The sequence below is a fragment of the Ochlerotatus camptorhynchus genome, unplaced genomic scaffold (assembly GCF_037179485.1).
Source record: "Ochlerotatus camptorhynchus isolate MF236.1 unplaced genomic scaffold, CSIRO-AGI_Acam_v1.1 ptg000091l, whole genome shotgun sequence".
In the NCBI taxonomy this organism is placed as follows: Eukaryota; Metazoa; Arthropoda; class Insecta; order Diptera; family Culicidae; genus Ochlerotatus; species Ochlerotatus camptorhynchus.
The window spans coordinates 2,860,283-2,872,627 of record NW_027040581.1 but is presented as its reverse complement, the minus strand read 5'-3'; the positions used below and the strand labels follow the sequence as shown (position 1 = coordinate 2,872,627).

At 41.0% G+C, this 12,345-nt stretch overlaps 1 protein-coding gene across 2 annotated transcripts in view; it reads left to right on the top strand.

Annotated features, from left to right (window-relative positions):
* The first annotated feature begins 8,494 nt into the window (after nucleotides 1-8,494).
* LOC135698607 (mucin-5AC) overlaps nucleotides 8,495-12,345 on the top strand; it is a 438,207-nt gene continuing 434,356 nt past the window's right edge. For both annotated transcript variants that reach the window (XM_065218651.1, XM_065218652.1), the window contains exon 1: nucleotides 8,495-8,663. In XM_065218651.1, the coding sequence (XP_065074723.1) occupies nucleotides 8,646-8,663 (18 nt within the window). In that variant the 5' untranslated portion in view covers nucleotides 8,495-8,645. The remainder of the gene's footprint in view (nucleotides 8,664-12,345) is intronic.

Here is a 12,345-nt window from a genome sequence, read left to right as displayed (position 1 = left end):
TCCACGTAGAGCAAGATGTAGGTACACAGCGACTATCAACCAGGGTGACGAAGGGTATTCCACCTCAACGCTACTGTGCCGACAGTCGGGTTGCACATCACGACAATGACGAGCCACGCACCTATCAAGACGCTGTGACTGGTCCGGAGAAAGACATGTGGAAGCAAGCCATACAGGATGAATTGCAATCGATGTACGAGAACAACGGGTGGGAGTTGACCATGCTGCCGGCTGGTAAGAAAACTATTGGATGTCGCTGGATCTTCAAAAAGAAAACGGACGAGAATGGAAGGGTCATCCGGTACAAGGCGCGGCTTGTCGCTCAAGGGTTTACGCAGAAATATGGAGTCGACTACGACGAAGCTTTTGCTCCCGTGGTGAAGCAAACAACGTACCGGACACTATTCTCCGTCGCCTGCCAGAAGAAACTTCTCATCAAACATGCAGATGTCAAGACAGCGTACTTGAATGGTGAGCTACAAGAACCCGTCTACATACGGTTGCCTCCTGGATGCACAGCGGATGCAGAAAACGTGGTTTGTTGTCTTCGCAAAGGATTGTACGGGTTGAAGCAAGCCGCCCGTATTTGGAACCACAAATTGGACAACACGCTGATACAAATGGGGTTCCAGCCGTCCAAGAACGATTGTTGTCTTTACGTCATGTAAAACAGAGGTAAAATCGCCAGTCCGCATCGTGCTCTCTTGCCGTGCGGATCTATTTGCTTTTTGCTGAAGGAAGTGTTACTACTACCTAAAGCTACAACAAATTTAAACAGCACTTTTCAGTGCTCAACCTGTAAAAATTTTCTACCTTGTTCAACTCTTATTCCTCTTCGATCCTTGTTTGGACCCTACCCGAGGTAATCCTTCTTGGATATCGATTTGGAAAATTCCTCTTCGATCCTTCAGATTCTTATAGTAATCTGCTTGGAAATCGATTTGGATAAAAATTTACTGCCGCCATGGCGCCTAAACGCAAAAGAAAGGGGCAAACTCTTGACCCCCCTTCTGATGAAATTAATTTGAGTAATCAATTTGATTTGCTCACGGATGATGAGAATGATCCATCATCCAAGAAAAAATCTAGTAAACTTTCCCGGCTTAATGCCAAGAAGGAAAAGATTCCCCCTATTGTGATAACCACTACCGATTTCCATGCTCTTCGCATGGAACTTTTGAATTTCGTGAAAGTTAAGTTTTCACTACAAATTGGACGTCGGGGTGAATGCCGTGTATTGGCTGAAACCTTGGACGGATTTAAATGTCTTCTCAAGTATCTTACTGAGAAGAAGCACAAATTTTTTACTTACGACACCAAAACTGAACGTGTGTTCAAGGTTGTCATGAAAGGACTGCCCAGTGGTGAATCCCTGGATCAGATCAAAGATGAACTGGCAAAATTACTTGGAGTTGTGCCACTCCAAGTAATCAAAATGAAAATGAAATCCCGTCCTGGCGATTCGCGCAACGGGATTTCTAATGATTTTTATTTAGTTCACTTCAAGTCTAGTGAACTAAACAACCTTAAGGCCTTAGAAAAAGCTAGCCTTATGCTCCATGTCCGAGTGAAGTGGGAACACTTCAGGAAGACTGGAGGAAATTTCCAAAACCTCACCCAGTGCCGTAAGTGCCAGGGATGGGGTCACGGAACTAAAAATTGCTACATGCCAGCTAAATGCATGAATTGTGGTGATTCCTCGCACGCAAAGGACGACTGTCCTGTGAAGGAAGATCCTAAGAAATTTAAATGTTCAAATTGTGGTGAAAACCACAAATCTAATTTTTGGGAATGTAAGACTCGCAAAGCGATCCTACAATCTCGTTCTAACCGTCAGGTAGGAAACGCTCCACGTTTCCGACCAGGTACAAATTCCTCTGCTGTTAACAACGGTCAGCGAGGAACAAATTCTACATTCGTACCCGTAGGTACAAATATCTCCCCTGCTTCAAATGTTTCATCTATACCTACTCCCCTCGCTGCTAACAATGTTCAGCGAGTTAATGGAGCTACCTATGCTGCTATTGCAGCGGGTAGAAATCAAAATACTAACCAACGTTCTAACGGGGAAATTTTGACAATTTTGACTTAGGAAGCATTACTGCCCCCAAAATGGAATTTTTACAGAATTCATTAATTGACATGATTTCTGATATGCTTAAATCTAACTCCATGTTTGATGCTATTCAAACTGGAGTAAAATTTGCAAATAATATTGTCATGACTTTAAAATTCAGTAATGGATTTTAAAGCATTAAATATTGTAAATTGGAATGCTCGATCTCTTAAAGATAATGAAGGCGAGCTATTTAACTTTTTACGAGTTCATAACGTGCATATTGCCGTTATAACTGAAACGTTCCTTAAACCTGCCCATAAGGTTAAGAAGGACGCAAATTACTTGATTTATAGAAATGATCGTCTTGATGGACCCTGTGGTGGCGTTGCCATCATTATTCATAGACAAATCAAACATAAAATTCTTTCTTCTTTTGAAACCAAAGTTTTTGAAACTTTGGGAGTTTCTGTTGAAACAAAATTTGGACAACTTACGTTTATAGCTGCCTATTTGCCATTCCAATGCGTAGGCCAGCAAAAGAATTTTCTCAAGGGTGACCTCCAGAAACTTACCCGTCATAGGTCTAAATTCTTCATTATTGGTGATTTTAATGCAAAACACCGCTCATGGAATAATGCTCAAAGCAATTCCAATGGTAATATTCTGTTTGATGATTGTTCTGCAGGTTATTACACTATTCAATATCCAAACAGCCCAACATGCTTTTCTTCTGCAAGAAATCCCTCCACTATTGATTTGGTCTTAACTGATTCATGTCAACTTTGTAGCCAATTGGTTACCCATGCTGACTTCGGTTCTGATCACCTTCCAGTAACTTTTGAAATATCCCAAGAAATAATTTGTAATCCCAACAGCTCTACTTTCAATTACCATAGAGCTGATTGGGAGCAGTATCGAACATTTATGGAATATAGCTTCGATCCAAACATTCATTTGCAAACCAAAGATGAAATTAATTACGCTCTTGAATCTCTGACTACTTCTATAGTTGAAGCAAGAGCTGCCTCAGTACCAAAATGCGAGGTTAAATTCGATTCAATTATAATAGACGATGATCTTCAGCTCTTGATCCGTCTTAAAAATGTCCGTAGGAGACAGTTTCAAAGAACACGCGATCCTGCCATGAAAGTTATCTGGCGGGATTTGCAAAAACAAATTAAAAAGCGATTCTCTGCCCTGAGGAACAAAACTTTTGAAAATAATATTTCTAAATTAGACCCGAGTTCCAAACCCTTTTGGAAACTCACAAAAATTTTGAAAAAACCTCAAAAGCCTATTCCAGCGCTTAAAGAAGGTGGTAAAATTTTGATCACAAATTTGGAAAAAGCTCAGAAACTTGCTAAGCAATTCGAGAGTTCCCATAATTTCAGTTTGGGTCTTACTAGTCCTATTGAGAATCAGGTTGCTCGGGATTTTCTGAATATTTTCTCTCGGGAAAATATTTTTGATGATTCCTGGGGGACTGATTTGGACGAAGTAAGGTCTATAACTATAAATTTTCAAAATATGAAAGCTCCAGGTGATGATGGAATTTTCTATATCCTCATCAAAAAACTCCCAGAGAGTACCTTGTCTTTCTTGGTAAAATTATTTAACAGATGTTTCCATTTGGCATACTTTCCTGATAAATGGAAAAATGCAAAAGTTGTTCCAATTTTGAAGCCGGATAAAAATCCAGCTGAAGCTTCTAGCTACCGCCCAATAAGTTTGCTTTCTTCAATAAGTAAACTTTTTGAAAAGATAATTTTGAATAGAATGATGCTTCACATCAATACGAACTCAATTTTTGCAGATGAGTAGTTTGGATTTCGCCATGGGCATTCAACTACTCATCAACTCTTAAGAGTTAACAATTTAATTCGTTCAAACAAATCTGAAGGCCACTCGACTGGAGTTGCTCTTCTAGACATAGAAAAAGCATTCGACAGTGTTTGGCATGAAGGTTTGATTGCTAAATTGAAAAAGTTTAATTTTCCACTTTATATTATGAAATTAGTTCAAAATTATTTAACTGACAGAACTCTGCAGGTAAATTATCAAAATTCCAAATCTAATCAACTACCTGTTAGAGCAGGAGTTCCTCAGGGTAGCATTCTTGGGCCTATATTGTATAACATTTTCACTTCGGACCTCCCTGATTTGCCTCAGGGTTGCCACAAATCTTTGTTCGCTGATGACACAGGCATTTCCGCTAAAGGAAGAAGTCTTCGTGTTATTTGCAGCAGACTGCAGAAAAGTTTAGATATTTTCTCTTCTTATTTACAAAAATGGAAGATTTCTCCCAACGCTTCCAAAACTCAACTTATAATATTTCCACATAAGCCTAGAGCTTCGTTTTTGAAACCTAGTAGTAGTCACATAGTCACTATGAACGGAGTTCCAATTTCCTGGTCAAACCAAGTGAAATATCTTGGATTAATACTTGACCAAAAATTAACTTTTAAAGATCACATTGAGGGCATTCAAGCCAAATGTAACAAATATATTAAATGTTTGTATCCTCTTATAAACAGGAAATCCAAACTTTGCCTGACGAATAAACTTCTAATATTTAAACAAGTTTTTAGACCGGCCATGCTTTACGCTGTGCCAATATGGTCTAGTTGTTGCACTACCAGGAAAAAAGCACTTCAAAGGATTCAGAACAAAATTCTGAAAATGATTTTGAAGTTGCCTCCCTGGTACAGTACAACCGAAGTACATAGAATTTCGAATGTTGAGACTTTAGCACAAATGTCCAACAAAATAATTAATAATTTCAGGCAAAAATCGTTGCAATCCTCAATTGCAACGATTAATTCCCTTTATACTTAGATAAGATTTAGTTTTAGTTTTTAGTTTTAAGATATCAATTGTTATACTGACATGCAGGTTAAAAAACCTGTTTAAAATACTGAATTGCCAAGACATGAACAATGTAAAAACACTTAGATATATATCATAACAATTAAGGCTGGTACGTTACTGCAGTAACTGGAGCACCTAGGTTAAAATGAAATGTAATTTATTTTGAATTTGGAACAAATAAAGAGTTAAAAAAAAAAAAAAAAAAAAAAAAAAAGAGGTAAAATTGCTTATATTGCTGTATATGTTGACGATTTCATTATAGCATGCGAGACTGAAAACGACTACAAGGCCATCGTTAATGAGCTGAACCAATATTTCACGGTGACGTCGCTCGGGGATGCCCAGCACTTCCTTGGTATCCAGGTCTTCCGTTCCGGGAAACACGTTGCACTAAGTCAGAGAGCCTACATCCAGAAGCCTCTGACCAGATTCGGTTTGGAAAACGCGAAGCCATCCGCTATACCATTGGACCCAGGCCACCTACATCCAAAGGAGGAGATCCCGCTGCCCAATAACCATCAGTATGCCAGCTTGATTGGTGGATTGTTGTACGTGGCCATGTGTACTCGACCTGATGTTGCAGCAGCTGTTTCAATCCTGGGGAGAAAAACTAGTAGCCATCCCAGGTTGATTGGGTGGAGGCGAAGCGTATCCTGAGGTACTTAAAAGGTACTATTGACCACGAGCTAATCCTGGGAGCCGATTCCACGCAATTGGAGGTGTACGTAGATGCTACCTGATCCGGTATGCAGGTGGTATGATTGGATGGTGTTCCAGGAAACAAGATTGCGTAACATTGAGCAGTTCGGAAGCCGAGTACGTTGCTATAACGGAGAGCTGCAAGGAGTTATGCTGGATATTACGACTATTCGACGATCTGGGAATCCACACCAAGTTTCCGGTTACTGTGAACGAGGACAACCAGAGCGCCATCAAGCAGCTCGAATCCAACTCCAGCGAGCAACGTTCGAAGCATGTTGACACGAAGTACCACTATGCGCGTCAACTGAAGGAGCAAGGAATCATCAGTCCACAGTACCTTCAAACAAACGAAATGATTGCAGACATGATGACGAAGCCTCTTCAACGTATCAAGCAAACGCGGTTTCTAGATGCAGCCATGATTCTTTCGTCGAGGAGGAGTGTTGGAGGTAGAAACCTAGCAAGCGACGAATAATCGAAGCAACCTACAAATAAATGTATTCTCATAGTCTGAAATAAAATGCCATTCCAAGTTTGTCTCTCATCAAGCTAAGACGTATTTTCAAGTAGTAGTAAATCCGGTCTACGGCCATATCACATTCAAGATATTACGTATTTTAAGCAAACATGTCAACAGAGGATAAACTTTCTCCGTTCAATTTGCGGCACATGGTGGGGTGCTCATCCAGGTGACCTCATAACGCTTTATAAAACAACAATTCTCTCTGTTCTAGAGTACGGCTCTTGCGGCTTTCTCTCGGCAAGAAAATGTCACCTAATAAAATTGGAACGAATTCAATATCTAGCAATATCTAGAACGAATATCAAACTCTAGCGCCTTCCGCAAACTCCAGGAACCTTGTTCCGTTTTTGTTGCTGAGCTGGCAGCAATCAACTTCGCATTGGGGATGATTTCCAACATGCCCGCAGACCATTACTTCATCTTCTCGATTAGTTTCAGTTCGATCGAGGCTATTCGGTCGATGAAACAAGGTAGGCACTCATCTTATTTCCTTTCAAAGGTAAGGGTGCAGATGAGTGTACTGGTCGAAAGATCATATTTTTTTTTTTTTTCTTTCGGTTTGTTTTTTCCGTCGATCTTGTTTTCCGTGCTGAGCACCAATGCTACCGACGTGCCAGGAAGGCAGCTCCCACACCTGGACCCTACCCTATCGACCCATCAACTCATGAACCGGGGACCAACGACTTTACTTCCTATCCGAAGGAAGGCGTGATCAGAGATGTTATGCCTCAGAACATCCTGGCGGCGCCGACTGGGATTGAACCCAGGCCTGCTGGGGTGAGAGGTAATCACGCTTACCACTACACCACCGGCGCCGTTTTAAGAGATCATATATGATTACCTTTATATGGGTCCCCTCACATTGCTCAATCCCAGGCAATGAGAAGGCGGACTCTCTCGCAAAGGTGGGCGCGCAGGAAGGCGAATTTTATGACAGGCAAAATTCACACGATGAATTTTACCATTTAGTGCGTCAGAGTACCCTTTCGAGTTGGCAAACCGATTGGGACACTGGAAATCTTGGACGGTGGTTACATTCAATTATTACTAATGTTTCTTCAAGAGCGGGGTTTAAAGGCTTGGACTTAAGTCGTGACTTCATTCGCGTGATGAGTAGACTTATGTCCAACCACTACTCGCTAGATGCTCATCTCAATAGAATAAACCTCGCGGACAGCAACATCTGTCGGTGTGGAAACGGTTACGATGACATCGATCACGCAGTTTGGCAATGTACTGATAATTACGCCGCCAGAGAGCGGTTTTTTAATACCCTCGAGGCCCAAGGAAGGCAACCCTATGTTTCTATCAGAAACGTGTTGGGAACTCGCGATATCTGCTATATGCAGTCGGTTTATGTGTTTCTTCAAATGTCTAGTATAAGAATTTATTCCTTTGTCTTTTGTCTCTCTTTAATAGTTTTTGTTTATCTTGTGCCCCCGTCTCGATGAGTCTCATCGTCACCCACTGGTTACCCACCATAGCCGGTCGAACTCCAGACGAAACTAGAACCGCACTACCATTCATACTGGCGATAACTCTCTGATGAGACAACGAAACCTTACCCCAAGCTCCTCCCCTGATCCTATCCTTCGACAATGTACCCCTCTAACCTCGAGTAAGCCACGAGTATTCGGCTCAACTCCTACTAGACATAGAATTAAGAGAATTTTGTTACAAACAAATCATGATCAACCCCCAAATTGTACCGTCACTCTTGGAAACACTCATTGATTATGTCATGCAAGGAAGGGGGAGGATTTTAGAAATCGTGACGATTCAAACGATATAATTACAGATCCATACAAAAATACGTGAAAAAGGGAGGGAAATTAGGCCTTTTAATCGTGACGTAATTGATGAAGGTATCTCCTTGGGCACCAAGTTGTATGTTCTATACTTCGAAAACAATAAATAACAACATACTCTAAATCCATAAACATGTTTGCATAAATTGTCCACCTCAGTGCTTACGTTTCCTTTAGTGGATCCGGGTCCATTGAACGTATAGTGGACAGGGGTTTACTTTAGGAAGAAGGGGTCTATTATAAGGAAACTGCACTGCATTTTTAAACCAGTTTTATTAACCCAATTTACGTAGAAAGCGATCTCTTTCTCAAACAGGTGTCATGCACAAATGTTGAAAATGACGTCCAATTAAAAAAATATCACATTTGTGTTATTTAAATGAAAAAAAAATCACACGCAAATACTTTTTGTTCTTACTAGGGGGTCCACTATTGGTCAATTTACCATACTCTATTGCTGCTCGTAAAATCGTCCTTATTTTTAAATTCTACCATTTGCTACAGTGACAACTGTTCTCTTCTTTCTTTCAGAACATTCAACCAGACCTACCCTAGACGGAGCAGACCTGTGCAAACGGCAGCATCCCCAAACTTGCATCATTCTGCCACACCTTGGATCTCCGCACCGGCATCTTTACCATCCCCATCATCACCATCACCATCGCCATCATTATAGGACAGCAAAATGGCCGCTGTAAATTCGGTAAGTAGCTACTACGGGCTCCTACCTACCTGCCGACCCGTTATTATTATTATTACTATGATCATTATGGAGCTTTGTTGCTCGACCGGAACATTTAAATTTGATGGAGTGCTTAATCTGCCCGGCTTCAGCGGACTGTGGACAAGCAGTGTGGCACTCTTTTAATTACGAATAATGAAGTTGGATTTTTTTTTTAAATCTGCCGCGGTTGGTAGGAGATTTTTTTAGCTGATTATGGCCGGTGAATCAGAACCGAAATGGGTTTATTAAATCGCGAGGTAATGGGCGGAAGTTATGAGGCATCGTTTAATAAGTTTCTAAAAGCAGAATTGTTCACACTCGCATCCAGCTGCAACTTCACCGCAGTAATATCGTCAATCACTCTTTGGGTCCTCAGCCTATGGTGGTTCACCGCAATCAATCGAAGCTGACCTTCCAATATTCCGTTCGCATCCCATTACTGGCAGCCGCCGACGACGACGTCCCTCGGTGGTCAATATTTCAAAAGCCACAATTCCTCACCTTTTCCAACTCAGCCGTTGTTGACTGGCGTTGGTGAAATCGTAGGTCCATTCACAAATTGATTTATGAATCGACAGCAGGTGCCACTGTCAGCTGGATTCGGCTAGGTACAGAGTCCAAGTTATGATGTGTTTATTGCCGACTTAGCCGATTCGACCCCCCCTGAATGCGTCGATTAGTGAGAAAGTGAGAGAGGAGGGGGCAAGGGCATCAATAACATTTTCATGTGAGTTTTCTTTTTTTTTTCCCTATCCGTCTCGTCCGGGTCCAACCTAACCGCAAATAATGGCATGGCATCGAACCAATTTGGCGGTTTTCTCGATTATTGCCATCGGCAGCAGCAGCGGGGCAGGGGAGCTCTCGAAGTGTTTTACGTGATCGGAATTTACGCCACGCTCAAAGTGGTCGTTTTCTAAATTGAGTGGTCGACCTTTCACCTGTCAGCCAGCTGACGGGAAATGGCTGCGGAAATGGCACTGCTTGGAAGAGTTTTACGGTCGAACGGGTGGGCGTGGGGAAATATTATCTAATTAATTTGGTACTTGGTCCGAGCGAAGTGGGGCAGTGGAGTGGACTTTGAACGAGTGGGCAGCGGGCGATTCCGTGGTTTTGGAAGACTTTTTGATTCACCGGTGAGCATTTTCTTGGGCACACAACTGGCGATCAACTTGAAGAAGAGAATGGAACTCAGTGTTTGCGTTTTCCGAACGTTTGAATTTTCCGATCTGCACCTGAAAGTGGTGGAGAAAATAAGACGACGCTATTTCAGAAATGTTTAATGAAGTTTGATCTAGGTGTCTTTGTTAGAATAACGTTAAAATTAAAACATTGCAATATGACTTTGATGTGGCACATGATTGATTTAAAAAAAGTCAAATCTGGCCACTTCCCCGGTGCAACCCGGAACATATCCGGATTAAGCAAATCTGGTTCAGGGAACTAGATATCATTGCTATTGAACTTGTTTTCGAATTCTGATGTAATTTATTGTGTTGCATGATGGGTTTTGAACTTACTCATAAGCTGGTTATTTTCCCTGAGACACTAAGAACTTGTTCCGGCCGTATCTCCGGAATTGTATGACCAATTTTGAAACTATTCCGTAGCGATCTATGTAATCATAATCCCGAGCAAAGTAAAATATCAAATTGATAACAAGTTCTATGACCTGGTCATCACTTTTTGATAATGTCCTGCCCAAACATGTTCAAGGTTTTACTGCGCATCGTTTTTGATCTATTTGGATGTATATAAGAAGCTCAAGTGACGTTCTAGGTCATCCAAAGCATTCTGTAGTTAAGAACATTTGACAACCAAAGTGAGGTTCATATTTTCCGCTTAATTTTGACATTTTTTAGCAGAATGAAAAATTTTTTGGCAAATTTTTATAATCATTGCAAGTTTATGCACCCAGGTCCATGACTATAATGCACATCATTTTCGTTGTAATTTAAGGTGTATGAGATGTTCTAGGTTCTCCTGAACTGCTGGCTCAACCATGAACTGCACGATGTCATCAGCGTCAAAACCTACAAAGACATGTTCATAAAGTTTCTGCGGATCGTTTTTGATTTATTTTGATTTATAATCAAGGTTCTCCAATTTGTCTTGAACTCAGATCAAATGATTAACCTGATCAACCATAACTGATACAAGGTCCTTAGCAACTAAACATCTCCAAACAACATCAATTTAAGGTGCATTAAAAGTTCTAGGTTCTTAAATCAGATTATTTGATATACTGGATCAATTAAAATCTGCACGATGATCTCACCGAAAAAACTTTCCGAAACACGTTTATACAGTTTCTGCTGTTCGTTTATAGTTGATTTTGAGGTGTATAAGATACTCACGGTTCTCCAAATTGTCCTTTAGTTCAGATCAAATTCTCATCCAAGTTCACTGATTCAAAGCCCTTTGTATTAAAACATCTCCAAACAGGGTTAAACATTTCATGCACATTATTTACGTTTGAATTCGATATGTTTATGTCGGTCGGTAGAGCCTGCGACCACAGACAAACAGACAAAACACTGGCAATTTGTTCATCGAACACGCATTTAACGGTCAATTTAAATATTTTTAGTTGGTAGCACCGCCACCTGTGGCGCACATAGTCAATAACCCTTGCGTTTGACGTTTGCACACTACCGCCATCTGTTCAGCGTACTACCCATCACAGTATACTCAACAGATGGCGGTAGTGTTTTAGTGACGATGTTTTAAATTGAAAAATATTCAATGTGTTATGTCTGTTTGTCTGTGCTGCGACTTTAAAGCAAACCATGCTGGAGGTGACTGGGTTCGAATCCCGGTTGGTCTAGGATTTCAGATTGGAAAATTTCTCGACTTCCCTGGGCATAGTATATTATTGTACTTGCCACACAATATACACATGTAAAAATCGTCTGTTGGAAAGCTTTCAATTAACAACTGTGGAAGTGCATCTAGAGCACTAAGTTGAGAGCAGGCGTTAAGTTACAGTTGGGACGTAATAGCCAGAGAAGATCATAGATAGCACTAACTGGTGGAGGAATTCCAAATTGTTCTGTCCATCATCCAACAGTCCTTGACCCCCTGATCAACTTTGCCGAAGAAATTATCCGTCTAAATAGTCAGGATCTTGAGATACAGCAGCACAAACATATACACTTCGAATGCTCACTAGCGCCGCCTAGCGGAAGAATTCGGAATTTTTCTGTCCATCATTCAACAGTCCTTGACCTTCTGATCAACTTTGCCGAAGAAATCATCCGTCTAAATAGTTAGGATCTTAAGATACAGCAGCGCAAACATATTCACTTCGAATGCTCACTAGCGCCGCCTAGCGGTAGAATTCCGAATTGTTCTGTCCATCATCAAACAGTCCTTGATCTCCTGAACAACTTTGCCCAAGAAATCATCCGTCTATATAATCGGTATCTTGAGATACAGCATTCAAATAATGCAAAATAAGAGATTTTAGGGCAAAACTGTGAAAAACCCTAACTTACCCTATTGTGCCCAAGATGAAACCCACTCCAATCGATTCCTGAGACTTTTTTCTATAAGAATGACTATTTTTTAGTCTCTTATTCCAGCGAGCACCGATGTTATTGAATTTAACACATTGTTTCGATTCTGTCCCCAGTGTGCATTGGCATTCACCAGCGACATCTCC